Source organism: Bombina bombina, chromosome 1 (genome assembly GCF_027579735.1).
Source record: "Bombina bombina isolate aBomBom1 chromosome 1, aBomBom1.pri, whole genome shotgun sequence".
NCBI lineage: Eukaryota > Metazoa > Chordata > Amphibia > Anura > Bombinatoridae > Bombina > Bombina bombina.
In genome coordinates this window covers 24,153,789-24,169,737 of record NC_069499.1, presented here as the reverse complement: position 1 = coordinate 24,169,737, position 15,949 = coordinate 24,153,789, and the positions used below count along the sequence as shown (strand labels likewise).

The 15,949-nt window shown below is 35.3% G+C and overlaps 1 protein-coding gene across 2 annotated transcripts in view; it reads left to right on the top strand.

Annotated features, from left to right (window-relative positions):
* MTHFD1 (methylenetetrahydrofolate dehydrogenase, cyclohydrolase and formyltetrahydrofolate synthetase 1) overlaps positions 1-15,949 on the top strand; it is a 178,968-nt gene that overhangs the window by 53,075 nt on the left and 109,944 nt on the right. For both annotated transcript variants that reach the window (XM_053697279.1, XM_053697280.1), the window contains exon 10: positions 12,571-12,668. In XM_053697279.1, the coding sequence (XP_053553254.1) occupies positions 12,571-12,668 (98 nt within the window). The remainder of the gene's footprint in view (positions 1-12,570; positions 12,669-15,949) is intronic.

Genomic DNA, 15,949 nt, shown 5'->3' with positions numbered 1-15,949 from the left:
TACAAATATGTCAGATGTTAAACAACACAATGTACAGGGTGACTAGAATAGAGTACAATACTCCCCTCTCAAATGACCGCTGCTCTCTAACAGTCTCTCCCAACCGGACTGTGAGTAGAAAGTGAATCGAATATATAGAGGCGCTGATCTTGAATCTCGTGTATATGGACGTACACACTGAAGAAAGAAAAACTTGGCTTGTGATTTGCAGAAGTTAACAACAAATTAATGTGCAGTATACTCACTCCGAAAAATTCAGAGTTCAGCTTCTTCGAAAGGTTTTTCTGTCTCAACTTTCCCAATTTCCACACTGTGTTTGTGTCTGTGGATAATGAAAATTGCACTGCAGGTAATTGAATCTTTTGCTTGATAAAAAGTGCAATATACTCACTCCGATAAATTTCGGAATCCGGCTCCTCAGAACGTATTGTGTAGTTTGAAATTACTTCCAAAAAGGCAGCAAAAATACTTGTTGTGGTAAAAAACAAATATTTATTAAAACATAATAAAATGCTCTTATTTATCTTGGCTCTACGCGTTTCAACGACAGTGTCGTCTTTTTCAAGAGCAGTAAAAACAATTGGAAGTGCTGCCTTTGGAGTGTTAACAGGTGTATTTATACAGGTAATCATTGTTCCTGTTCCGGTGGTAAACACCGGAATAGGACTCACAAATAAAACATTTTAATTTTGTATTTATTCCAATCCAATTGTGTTTTGAGAATGATATTTATTTATTTTGTATTTAAGCTTTTGGCGCTTAAACTCTCAATAATTTTTCAAATTGGATTGGTATAAATGAAAAAAGCCTTTTGGCCAATCAGAGGGGAGAAAAATAAAGTTCCCTTTCAAGTCCTGGTTTTAAGCAGTTTCTTTTCAGGTCCGCCAGATGATGCGTGGTCATATGTTCTCATCAATCAGGTAGAGAGCGTTGTTTTCAATGCTTCATATGTAAAGGCCTAAGCTCCGGTTTGTCCAATGAGTTCCGTGTCACATGTCTCGGATTGACCAATCTCTCTGTGAGCGACATTTTACTATGTTCCATTGATAGCCAGTGTTTTGGATTCTCTAGGGAGTATGTAATGAAAAGTGCAAGTCACTTTGAATCATATATATTACAGACATAGACAACTTCGTGACAATATTTCACAAAAATCTTGGGTTACAACCTTTTCAATTTCTTTTGAATATTAATTAGTGCAACATGCACTCGAATATCGATGTTGCCATCAAATGTATAAACTTTGCCATCAAATATGAATTTTAAATATAAATTTCGCCATCAAGTATAAATTTTGCCATCAAATATAAATTTTGCCATCAAATATAAATGTATCTTCACATATAATTTCTGAACAGAATCACAGTAATATTGTGTATGTAATTGGGATAAATATTAGACTATTTGAAATATAATGAAACCTAAACAGAATAAAATAATTTATTAAATATATTAAATATAAAATAAAATAAAATAAAATGAAAATAAAATAAATTATGAAAATAAAATAAATTATATGAACGCTGCCACTCTAATATCTTTATTTAAACCATAATGTCCATATGTTTTTAATGTGTGTATCCACCATAATTCTCTTCTATTGAGTTCTTTTTCTATCTCTCCCCCTCTCCAGTGTAATGAAACCTTCTCTATACCTATCCATGATAGATGTTTTTTATCGTATAGAGGACAATTATTATAGTGTAAAGGGACACCATGATCTTCTTTTTCTTTTTCAATTTTATTAAGGTGTTCTAATATACGAGTTTTAGCAAATCTTGAAGTTTGTCCTAAATATTGAATCTGACAATTACACTGAAGTAAATATATTATATTTTTGGTTTTGCAAGTGATGAAATCTTTTATTGTGTATGATTTATTTGTTACTGAAGAAGTGAATGTCTTATGTGTCTTTTTAGTATAATTGCATGCTTTACAATGTCCACATGTATAAAATCCTGTTAAATTGGCAATTTGGATAGGTTTAGGTGGCTTCATCCCCTTGATAAGGGAAGGTGCCAATTTTTGTTTGAAGTTTGTTCCCTTCCTGAAAGTTATCAAAGGTTTGTTTGGAATGATATTATTTAAGTATTCATCATTTTTTAGAACATTCCAATGTTGATTTATAATATGTTTGATCTGTTTGTGTCCACTATTGTATGTGGTAATGAATCTTGGAAAATTTGGATTATTGGTACTTTTTTTGTCAGTGTTCAGTATTAAAGAATCTCGATTCCTGTTTCCCACTTCAACTCTATCTTGTTCTAATGTGTTGCTGTCATAGCCTTTTTGCTCAAATCTTTCTTTAATTATCTTAGATTGGGTATTGAAATCATCTGTGGTATCACAATTTCTTCGTATACGGAGAAATTGTCCTTTAGGGATTGCTTTTAGCCAGGTTGGATGGTGTTCACTGTCTCTCCTTATATAAGTGTTCATGTCACAGCTTTTGAAAAAGGTCCTAGTGTGTATATTTCCTGCTTCAACAAAAATTGTTAAGTCTAGAAAATTAATGTGAGTTTTATTGAATTCAGGTGTTAGTATTATACCCATATTATTTTCATTCAGATAAGAGACAAAGTTATTTGATGCAGTCTCGTCCTTGTTCCAAATACATAGAACATCATCTATGTAGCGCCGCCAGGACACCAGGCCCACCCCAGCCACGCCACATGACCATACATAAGTGTGTTCAAAGTGGTCCATGTAAATATTGGCGTAGCTTGGGGCGAATCTGGTGCCCATGGCGGTGCCACATATCTGAAGATACTGTTTATTATCGAACCAAAAGAAATTATGTTTCAAAATGAACTCTATTGATATTAAAATAAATTCTAGTAATTCTATAGATAAATTTTCATCTTGTTCAAGTTTCCATTTTATGGCTGCTATACCTTTTTTGTGATCAATGATGGAGTATAAAGATGTTACATCCATTGTTAGCCATGAATATTCTGATTCCCATTTCGTATCTTTGAGTATATATAGATCATCTGTTACAGCCCTATGCTCAAACAGCAAGATCATACCTTAAAGACACTAAACAGGTATTAAATATACTCAAAGATACGAAATGGGAATCAGAATATTCATGGCTAACAATGGATGTAACATCTTTATACTCCATCATTGATCACAAAAAAGGTATAGCAGCCATAAAATGGAAACTTGAACAAGATGAAAATTTATCTATAGAATTACTAGAATTTATTTTAATATCAATAGAGTTCATTTTGAAACATAATTTCTTTTGGTTCGATAATAAACAGTATCTTCAGATATGTGGCACCGCCATGGGCACCAGATTCGCCCCAAGCTACGCCAATATTTACATGGACCACTTTGAACACACTTATGTATGGTCATGTGGCGTGGCTGGGGTGGGCCTGGTGTCCTGGCGGCGCTACATAGATGATGTTCTATGTATTTGGAACAAGGACGAGACTGCATCAAATAACTTTGTCTCTTATCTGAATGAAAATAATATGGGTATAATACTAACACCTGAATTCAATAAAACTCACATTAATTTTCTAGACTTAACAATTTTTGTTGAAGCAGGAAATATACACACTAGGACCTTTTTCAAAAGCTGTGACATGAACACTTATATAAGGAGAGACAGTGAACACCATCCAACCTGGCTAAAAGCAATCCCTAAAGGACAATTTCTCCGTATACGAAGAAATTGTGATACCACAGATGATTTCAATACCCAATCTAAGATAATTAAAGAAAGATTTGAGCAAAAAGGCTATGACAGCAACACATTAGAACAAGATAGAGTTGAAGTGGGAAACAGGAATCGAGATTCTTTAATACTGAACACTGACAAAAAAAGTACCAATAATCCAAATTTTCCAAGATTCATTACCACATACAATAGTGGACACAAACAGATCAAACATATTATAAATCAACATTGGAATGTTCTAAAAAATGATGAATACTTAAATAATATCATTCCAAACAAACCTTTGATAACTTTCAGGAAGGGAACAAACTTCAAACAAAAATTGGCACCTTCCCTTATCAAGGGGATGAAGCCACCTAAACCTATCCAAATTGCCAATTTAACAGGATTTTATACATGTGGACATTGTAAAGCATGCAATTATACTAAAAAGACACATAAGACATTCACTTCTTCAGTAACAAATAAATCATACACAATAAAAGATTTCATCACTTGCAAAACCAAAAATATAATATATTTACTTCAGTGTAATTGTCAGATTCAATATTTGGGACAAACTTCAAGATTTGCTAAAACTCGTATATTAGAACACCTTAATAAAATTGAAAAAGAAAAAGAAGATCATGGTGTCCCTTTACACTATAATAATTGTCCTCTATACGATAAAAAACATCTATCATGGATAGGTATAGAGAAGGTTTCATTACACTGGAGAGGGGGAGAGATAGAAAAAGAACTCAATAGAAGAGAATTATGGTGGATACACACATTAAAAACATATGGACATTATGGTTTAAATAAAGATATTAGAGTGGCAGCGTTCATATAATTTATTTTATTTTCATAATTTATTTTATTTTCATTTTATTTTATTTTATTTTATATTTAATATATTTAATAAATTATTTTATTCTGTTTAGGTTTCATTATATTTCAAATAGTCTAATATTTATCCCAATTACATACACAATATTACTGTGATTCTGTTCAGAAATTATATGTGAAGATACATTTATATTTGATGGCAAAATTTATATTTGATGGCAAAATTTATACTTGATGGCGAAATTTATATTTAAAATTCATATTTGATGGCAAAGTTTATACATTTGATGGCAACATCGATATTCGAGTGCATGTTGCACTAATTAATATTCAAAAGAAATTGAAAAGGTTGTAACCCAAGATTTTTGTGAAATATTGTCACGAAGTTGTCTATGTCTGTAATATATATGATTCAAAGTGACTTGCACTTTTCATTACATACTCCCTAGAGAATCCAAAACACTGGCTATCAATGGAACATAGTAAAATGTCGCTCACAGAGAGATTGGTCAATCCGAGACATGTGACACGGAACTCATTGGACAAACCGGAGCTTAGGCCTTTACATATGAAGCATTGAAAACAACGCTCTCTACCTGATTGATGAGAACATATGACCACGCATCATCTGGCGGACCTGAAAAGAAACTGCTTAAAACCAGGACTTGAAAGGGAACTTTATTTTTCTCCCCTCTGATTGGCCAAAAGGCTTTTTTCATTTATACCAATCCAATTTGAAAAATTATTGAGAGTTTAAGCGCCAAAAGCTTAAATACAAAATAAATAAATATCATTCTCAAAACACAATTGGATTGGAATAAATACAAAATTAAAATGTTTTATTTGTGAGTCCTATTCCGGTGTTTACCACCGGAACAGGAACAATGATTACCTGTATAAATACACCTGTTAACACTCCAAAGGCAGCACTTCCAATTGTTTTTACTGCTCTTGAAAAAGACGACACTGTCGTTGAAACGCGTAGAGCCAAGATAAATAAGAGCATTTTATTATGTTTTAATAAATATTTGTTTTTTACCACAACAAGTATTTTTGCTGCCTTTTTGGAAGTAATTTCAAACTACACAATACGTTCTGAGGAGCCGGATTCCGAAATTTATCGGAGTGAGTATATTGCACTTTTCATCAAGCAAAAGATTCAATTACCTGCAGTGCAATTTTCATTATCCACAGACACAAACACAGTGTGGAAATTGGGAAAGTTGAGACAGAAAAACCTTTCGAAGAAGCTGAACTCTGAATTTTTCGGAGTGAGTATACTGCACATTAATTTGTTGTTAACTTCTGCAAATCACAAGCCAAGTTTTTCTTTCTTCAGTGTGTACGTCCATATACACGAGATTCAAGATCAGCGCCTCTATATATTCGATTCACTTTCTACTCACAGTCCGGTTGGGAGAGACTGTTAGAGAGCAGCGGTCATTTGAGAGGGGAGTATTGTACTCTATTCTAGTCACCCTGTACATTGTGTTGTTTAACATCTGACATATTTGTATAGTTTTAGATTATTTTTGCATTCTTCTCCTAATATGACTAAGAATACCCTCTCCGATTGGAGAGCTGCAAGACAAAACAAATACGACAATACATTTAAACATTTAGATGAAGATAAAAGTAATTGGGAATTTATAATAAACAAACTTAAGAAATTATATACTAAAGAGACCAAAAAATGGTGGGAAATAACTTTTTTAAGTAGATATCTAAATGAAGAAATAGTTCCTAGGGGTCTAAGGGTAACTAAGGTGCCGGCTTTTGGCACAGATGACAAAGAATTTATGGTAAAGTGGAATGCAGCTCTCCACAAATGTTCAACTAATCTAGTAAGTTTATTATATGAACATCAAGACATAGTTCTAAAAAATATTGAAAAAGAAATTTTCTCCTTAGAAACTGAACTTATACCATTTCTTTCAAGCAAAACATGTAATGACAAATTTGAGCAAATTAAAACACAAGCCAAAGAGCTAGATGAACAAATTGGAGACTCTAAATATAATAAATACCTCAGAGATAGTGAAGATTTTAAAAATGGCACTCCATATACACAACCTCAAGTAAATTCACAGAATAAAAGGGATAATTCACAAAAAGACCATTTTAGAGGCAGAATTGCATCACGAAATAATTATAATTATAATTATAATACAACACACAGTTCACATAGAAATCAATACAATTTAAAAGATAATCATTCGAGATCTAATAGGGATCATTCGAATAATAACTACTCTAATAATAGGAATCAATTTAACAACTATAGAGATCACGATATAAGATATAATAACACTTATGAGCACAATAGACACCAACAAAATAGGGAAATTTTTCACCAAAGAAATGAAAATCAATATAACCACAATGAATATAGGGGATCGAACCAACATAGAATAGAATATAATCATTACTCCAATCACTCTAATCACTATAAAAATTCACATTCACCAAAAGATAAAAGAGACAAAAGAGAAGATCAACAAGTTACAAATAAAGCAAGACATGAACAAGACTCACATCACCCTTTTCAACAGAACACATTCAAAGAGAGACACAAAATAGGAACAAACCACACACCGACCAATCAAGGCTGGATACACCCCAACAGATATTCTCCACTTCGCACAGACAGAACAAATCAAAGGAAAAGAGACAGGACACCAGATCTTTCAGAGGAACAAGAGGTAGAAGGGGTAAAACACAGAAGAAGGAGCCAGAGAGACTAGGCATTCACAATATTTCATCACAAACGATAACTGAACAAGAAAAAAATATTCTATCTAAAGGCTTAAAATTTATACCCACTCAGAGTGTTAATACATTTCAATTATTCATTGATGCACAGAAATTTATCAGGAATTTGACAGTTAAAAGATTTTTTGCCAGGAAAGATACATTAAGTAAAATCCAAGAAAATTCTCAAGTAAATAGGGAACCAAGAACTTACTTTAAAAACCCCTCCACTTTCTATCCCAGCCACTGTAAGGGCCCAAACATAGAAGTATTTGGCAAATTAATCCTAAAAGACATAGAAAAAATTGAGGCAAAACCTAAGTATTTCAATTTAAACAAACAAGAAAATGAGATTTACAAAAATTTAAATAAAAGGGAAGACATTATCATCAAGGAAGCGGATAAGGGGGGAAGTATAGTAATAATGGACCGTAGCTACTATATGGAGGAAGCAAATAGAATCTTATCAGACACAAAAACTTATCAAATTTTGAAAAATAACCCAAAAAGAACATTCACTTCAGAATTAAATAAGATCCTATCACAAGCTTTAGCTAGAAATATTATTTCTCAAGATGAATTTATGTTTTTAAATAAAGTAGAATCCAAGACCCCTATTTTTTACTTCATCCCCAAATTACACAAGGATCCACTTAGACCTCCAGGGAGGCCCATAATCAGTGGGATAGATTCCCTTACATGTAATTTATCTGCCTTTATAGATCATCTGTTACAGCCCTATGCTCAAACAGCAAGATCATACCTTAAAGACACTAAACAGGTATTAAATATACTCAAAGATACGAAATGGGAATCAGAATATTCATGGCTAACAATGGATGTAACATCTTTATACTCCATCATTGATCACAAAAAAGGTATAGCAGCCATAAAATGGAAACTTGAACAAGATGAAAATTTATCTATAGAATTACTAGAATTTATTTTAATATCAATAGAGTTCATTTTGAAACATAATTTCTTTTGGTTCGATAATAAACAGTATCTTCAGATATGTGGCACCGCCATGGGCACCAGATTCGCCCCAAGCTACGCCAATATTTACATGGACCACTTTGAACACACTTATGTATGGTCATGTGGCGTGGCTGGGGTGGGCCTGGTGTCCTGGCGGCGCTACATAGATGATGTTCTATGTATTTGGAACAAGGACGAGACTGCATCAAATAACTTTGTCTCTTATCTGAATGAAAATAATATGGGTATAATACTAACACCTGAATTCAATAAAACTCACATTAATTTTCTAGACTTAACAATTTTTGTTGAAGCAGGAAATATACACACTAGGACCTTTTTCAAAAGCTGTGACATGAACACTTATATAAGGAGAGACAGTGAACACCATCCAACCTGGCTAAAAGCAATCCCTAAAGGACAATTTCTCCGTATACGAAGAAATTGTGATACCACAGATGATTTCAATACCCAATCTAAGATAATTAAAGAAAGATTTGAGCAAAAAGGCTATGACAGCAACACATTAGAACAAGATAGAGTTGAAGTGGGAAACAGGAATCGAGATTCTTTAATACTGAACACTGACAAAAAAAGTACCAATAATCCAAATTTTCCAAGATTCATTACCACATACAATAGTGGACACAAACAGATCAAACATATTATAAATCAACATTGGAATGTTCTAAAAAATGATGAATACTTAAATAATATCATTCCAAACAAACCTTTGATAACTTTCAGGAAGGGAACAAACTTCAAACAAAAATTGGCACCTTCCCTTATCAAGGGGATGAAGCCACCTAAACCTATCCAAATTGCCAATTTAACAGGATTTTATACATGTGGACATTGTAAAGCATGCAACTATACTAAAAAGACACATAAGACATTCACTTCTTCAGTAACAAATAAATCATACACAATAAAAGATTTCATCACTTGCAAAACCAAAAATATAATATATTTACTTCAGTGTAATTGTCAGATTCAATATTTGGGACAAACTTCAAGATTTGCTAAAACTCGTATATTAGAACACCTTAATAAAATTGAAAAAGAAAAAGAAGATCATGGTGTCCCTTTACACTATAATAATTGTCCTCTATACGATAAAAAACATCTATCATGGATAGGTATAGAGAAGGTTTCATTACACTGGAGAGGGGGAGAGATAGAAAAAGAACTCAATAGAAGAGAATTATGGTGGATACACACATTAAAAACATATGGACATTATGGTTTAAATAAAGATATTAGAGTGGCAGCGTTCATATAATTTATTTTATTTTCATAATTTATTTTATTTTCATTTTATTTTATTTTATTTTATATTTAATATATTTAATAAATTATTTTATTCTGTTTAGGTTTCATTATATTTCAAATAGTCTAATATTTATCCCAATTACATACACAATATTACTGTGATTCTGTTCAGAAATTATATGTGAAGATACATTTATATTTGATGGCAAAATTTATATTTGATGGCAAAATTTATACTTGATGGCGAAATTTATATTTAAAATTCATATTTGATGGCAAAGTTTATACATTTGATGGCAACATCGATATTCGAGTGCATGTTGCACTAATTAATATTCAAAAGAAATTGAAAAGGTTGTAACCCAAGATTTTTGTGAAATATTGTCACGAAGTTGTCTATGTCTGTAATATATATGATTCAAAGTGACTTGCACTTTTCATTACATACTCCCTAGAGAATCCAAAACACTGGCTATCAATGGAACATAGTAAAATGTCGCTCACAGAGAGATTGGTCAATCCGAGACATGTGACACGGAACTCATTGGACAAACCGGAGCTTAGGCCTTTACATATGAAGCATTGAAAACAACGCTCTCTACCTGATTGATGAGAACATATGACCACGCATCATCTGGCGGACCTGAAAAGAAACTGCTTAAAACCAGGACTTGAAAGGGAACTTTATTTTTCTCCCCTCTGATTGGCCAAAAGGCTTTTTTCATTTATACCAATCCAATTTGAAAAATTATTGAGAGTTTAAGCGCCAAAAGCTTAAATACAAAATAAATAAATATCATTCTCAAAACACAATTGGATTGGAATAAATACAAAATTAAAATGTTTTATTTGTGAGTCCTATTCCGGTGTTTACCACCGGAACAGGAACAATGATTACCTGTATAAATACACCTGTTAACACTCCAAAGGCAGCACTTCCAATTGTTTTTACTGCTCTTGAAAAAGACGACACTGTCGTTGAAACGCGTAGAGCCAAGATAAATAAGAGCATTTTATTATGTTTTAATAAATATTTGTTTTTTACCACAACAAGTATTTTTGCTGCCTTTTTGGAAGTAATTTCAAACTACACAATACGTTCTGAGGAGCCGGATTCCGAAATTTATCGGAGTGAGTATATTGCACTTTTTATCAAGCAAAAGATTCAATTACCTGCAGTGCAATTTTCATTATCCACAGACACAAACACAGTGTGGAAATTGGGAAAGTTGAGACAGAAAAACCTTTCGAAGAAGCTGAACTCTGAATTTTTCGGAGTGAGTATACTGCACATTAATTTGTTGTTAACTTCTGCAAATCACAAGCCAAGTTTTTCTTTCTTCAGTGTGTACGTCCATATACACGAGATTCAAGATCAGCGCCTCTGGTTAGAATTAAGCCTGTTTACAAACCTTTGACTCCTCCTTGGAGTCTCAATTTAGTTCTTTCAGTTCTTCAGGGGGTTCCGTTTGAACCCTTGCATTCCGTTGATATTAAATTATTATCTTGGAAAGTTTTGTTTTTAGTTGCAATTTCTTCTGCCAGAAGAGTTTCAGAATTATCTGCTCTGCAGTGTTCTCCTCCTTATCTGGTGTTCCATGCAGATAAGGTGGTTTTACGTACTAAACCTGGTTTTCTTCCAAAAGTTGTTTCTAACAAAAACATTAACCAGGAGATTATCGTACCTTCTCTGTGTCCGAAGCCAGTTTCAAAGAAGGAACGTTTGTTGCACAATTTGGATGTTGTTCGCGCTCTAAAATTCTATTTAGATGCTACAAAGGATTTTAGACAAACATCTTCCTTGTTTGTTGTTTATTCCGGTAAAAGGAGAGGTCAAAAAGCAACTTCTACCTCTCTCTCTTTTTGGATTAAAAGCATCATCAGATTGGCTTACGAGACTGCCGGACGGCAGCCTCCCGAAAGAATCACAGCTCATTCCACTAGGGCTGTGGCTTCCACATGGGCCTTCAAGAACGAGGCTTCTGTTGATCAGATATGTAGGGCAGCGACTTGGTCTTCACTGCACACTTTTACCAAATTTTACAAGTTTGATACTTTTGCTTCTTCTGAGGCTATTTTTGGGAGAAAGGTTTTGCAAGCCGTGGTGCCTTCCATTTAGGTGACCTGATTTGCTCCCTCCCTTCATCCGTGTCCTAAAGCTTTGGTATTGGTTCCCACAAGTAAGGATGACGCCGTGGACCGGACACACCTATGTTGGAGAAAAAAGAATTTATGTTTACCTGATAAATTACTTTCTCCAACGGTGTGTCCGGTCCACGGCCCGCCCTGGTTTTTTAATCAGGTCTGATAATTTTTTTTTTTTTTTTTTTTTTAACTACAGTCACCACGGTACCATATGGTTTCTCCTATGCAAATATTCCTCCTTAACGTCGGTCGAATGACTGGGGTAGGCGGAGCCTAGGAGGGATCATGTGACCAGCTTTGCTGGGCTCTTTGCCATTTCCTGTTGGGGAAGAGAATATCCCACAAGTAAGGATGACGCCGTGGACCGGACACACCGTTGGAGAAAGTAATTTATCAGGTAAACATAAATTCTGTTATTCATCTATACAGTAGACGTGTGAATATTAATTCTCATTAAGTCCTGGGTAATAAAATATATGTGACCCTTTGTCACTACAGCCTGTTTAATATGTTTTGCTTTGGGAAGGTTGTATAACCAGGAACATTGCACACAAACGTCAGCAGTATCGCACGCGCACATTGCACACAAACGTCAGCAGTATCGCACGCGCACATTGCACACAAACGTCAGCAGTATCGCACGCGCACATTGCACACAAACGTCAGCAGTATCGCACGCGCACATTGCACACAAACGTCAGCAGTATCGCACGCGCACATTGCACAAAACATCAGCAGTATCGCACGCGCACATTGCACACAAACGTCAGCAGTATTGCACGCGCACAGATTTGTTGTGCTCCTAAACAGGGAGTTTTGTTTAATTCTACTGTGTAGTTACAGGAATGTCTAATCTCTATTGTTCCCACACTCGCATCCTATCCCTTATCTGTGTCCTTCAGAACACGATAGAGAGTGCAAAGCGTTACCTTGAGAACTTTCAGCCTAACAAATGGAATATCGAGTACAACCCGCTCCGGCTACAGACCCCAGTTCCCAGGTAACTCATATGGCAGTGACACTGATTATTTATTTGTCTAATTAAAAGCATGCAAAAACATTACATAAATATATGAGAGCCAAATTCATGCCCTTGCTTTGTCAAGACACTGTTTGTTTGTTTTATATGGGTTGTAAATAGTGTAATGTCAAAGGATTGACAAACCAGCCAAAACCCTGACTTTATAGGGATCAAATAGAGCATTTCAGTATCAGCCATTTTAAGCTAGTTTCTAATACAGATATGTTAATAAATATACTAAACTGGCTGTCGCTGGAATCCAGACGCACCCTCCATCTTTCCTGCCTTGTGTTTAAGGGCCTTTCTGGGAAGCTCCCACCCTACCTGAGCAGAATGCTCTCCCCTGCTATTCCCACCGACCATAACCTCTGATCCAGTACCAGCACATTATTTAGCTTGCCTCAATACAAAAAAAAGCAGCTCGATCCTCCGTTTCCTAGAGAGCACCACAATTATGGAACGACCTCCCGCACACTTTCAAACCTTCCCCAAGCCTAAAATCCTTTAAAGGGACATAATACTCATATGCTAAATCACTTGAAACTGATGCAGTATAACTGTAAAAAGCTGACAGGAAAATATCCCCTGAGCATCTCTATGTAAAAAAGTAAGATATTTTACCTCACAATCTCCTCAGCTCAGCAGAGTAAGTTCTGTGTAAAAAGTTATACTCAGCTGCTCCCAGCTGCAGGTAAAAAAATTAAAAAAATGTAGAAATGAACAGCAGCCAATCAGCATCAGCAGTGCTGAGGTCATGAACTTTTACTGTGATCTCATGAGATTTGACTTAACTCTCATGAGATTTCTTTGTAAACTTCCTTTACCTGATTGGTGAAATAAGATGAGAGTGCACGATGCTCATCCCTTCAGATGTCCCAGGACAAACGCACTAAAATGCTGCTTAGAAATCCTTTACAATGGGAGGTGCCTACTGAGGAACTTTTGAGGTAAAATATCTTTCTTTTTTACATAGAGATGTTCAGGTGATATTTTCTAATCAGCTTTTTACAGCTATGCTGCATCACTTTCAAGTGTTTAAACATTTGGGTATTATGGCCCTTTAAGAGATCCCTCTCTACATATCTCAAAACAGAATGCACCTGTCATGGTTGATTTTATATTTCCTACCTGTTCTATGTTAAATGTTTGCATCTATTGTGTATTATTGTTGTTTTTGTATTTTATTGTACTCTACTGTATCAATGCAATGTTTTGTGGACCCAGGACATTCTTGAAAACGAGAGAAATCTCAATGTATCTTTCCTGGTAAAATATTTTATAAATAAATAATCATGTAGTGTTTCAAATACAAAGGACGGAGGAGGCTGCACATATTTTCTTCCATGTCACTTGTAAATACTGTTTAACTCTAGGACTCATGCTAATAATCAGTTGTAGCTTCCTTTGAGAGCCAATGGGTTAATTAATCAGCATAAAATTGAGTGCACCGTTTAAAGTTACACAAAAGTCAAAATTAAATGAATTAATAAAATTGAATTGATAAGATAAAATTATTCTCTTGATATCCTTTGTTGAACAGCATACCTAGGTAGGCTCAGGGGGAAGCAATGCACTGCTGATTGATGGCTGCACACACATGGCTCTTGTCATTGTGCTCAGCTAGCTCCCAGTAGTGCATTACTGCTCCTGAGCTGACTTTGTGTTTAACCCTTTGCAGAGTTGAAACACAGATCATTTTTATTATTTAACTCTTACTTGTGTAGAACAGGTACATTTAGTTTTCTAATAAAATTATAATTCAGAATGGATGTTGCTTTGTGTTCAGGGCCATCAAATCCCCAGTGTATTGGTGCTCCTGCGCAGGGCACGACCTCTGAGCCAATCAGGCGTGGCATACACACAGGGCCACCAATCAGCAATATCTTGCTCTGCAGGGGACAAACATAGAAATGAGAATTAGTTTAGTAATAAAATGATGTGACGGACTTCCGGGTTGGCGGCGTTGTAAGATGGCCACTGAATGACAGAGCTCCAAGTAAACCCTCTGCTTTTTAGAGTATATCTGTGGCTACACATTTTGCCATCCAATCCTCCTTAGCAGCTTAGGTGCCCAGAAACTTTTGTGGATCAGATATTTCAGCTTCTGGCCCCCGTGAAGTCAATTAACAAGTTGGAAATAAGAATAACGGTCGATACTGGGAAAGATACGAGGCCTACCACAGGATACAAGCAGTACAGTATATTAATTATGTCCACCACAGAGATCGGTGCGACTGCACAAGATATTGTTGCTGCCTTGGCAGCTCACCTTCTACCGGCATTTAATGCCCTGGAAACAACCACGCAGAATTTACTGACTTACATGCGTACTTCCAAATCCACATGCGGATCAACTCTGCACTCAACTCCTAACATGGCAGAACTTCTGATGGATGATACAGCTTTCATTAACCAAGCTTTTTTTGAAGAAGCGGAGGGGAGTCTTTTGGAACCCCTGGAAGCATCCTTTGTGGACAGCTGTGCAATCGGTGGAGGTAAGAGGCTTGATCTTTTGAAAGCTGCAGCTAGGAAGCCTCAATCTCTATTGAAATGGAAAGCGCTGGGTAGGCTCACTATGCGCAGCACAGATCTCTTCTCGTATTCGGATCTGTTAAATAGCCCTATGGTTAATCTGATCGAGTACAAGGTTCCCTGCTTTGTCTTCCTTATCGTGACACAAACTAATGGCTTACTTGAAGAGAGGAGACTAGGCTGGAAAACAGAGACTGTTTCACCACAATTACATGAAGACCGTTTATCTACTGGTGTCGGCTAAATTATAATTCCTCTTGCCTTAGGATGAAACCCACTCTCTGGCCTCAAATTACATCTTCTTAGTCTCTTTAATATTGGATGCAGATACCGTGGGTACACCTGACTAGAATTCTTTATGACACTGAGCATGCTTATTCTTTATTGTTTTAAGTTATATAATTATCAAAAACGTGTGACAGACTAGCCAAGGCTTCAGTTTTTTTTTAGGAATTGGTGTGTGACAGTCAATGGCCCGATAAGACAATTGAGTCACTTCTTGTGTTGTATTTACCTCTGTACTATTTAATGTTACTGATATGTCTATCCCTGGTTGGGTGTGCACATCACACATTTCTATTTTAAGGAAAAAAAATGCCAAACTCTCCTGAGCTCTGCTTGCTCATAATCCGCATAAGGGTTGGCTAAATTGTATGTGCAGTTTTTTCATGTTGAGCTCATGCTTTCCCCTGTTGCCTTTTTACACCGGCTTACACTGCCTCTGACAT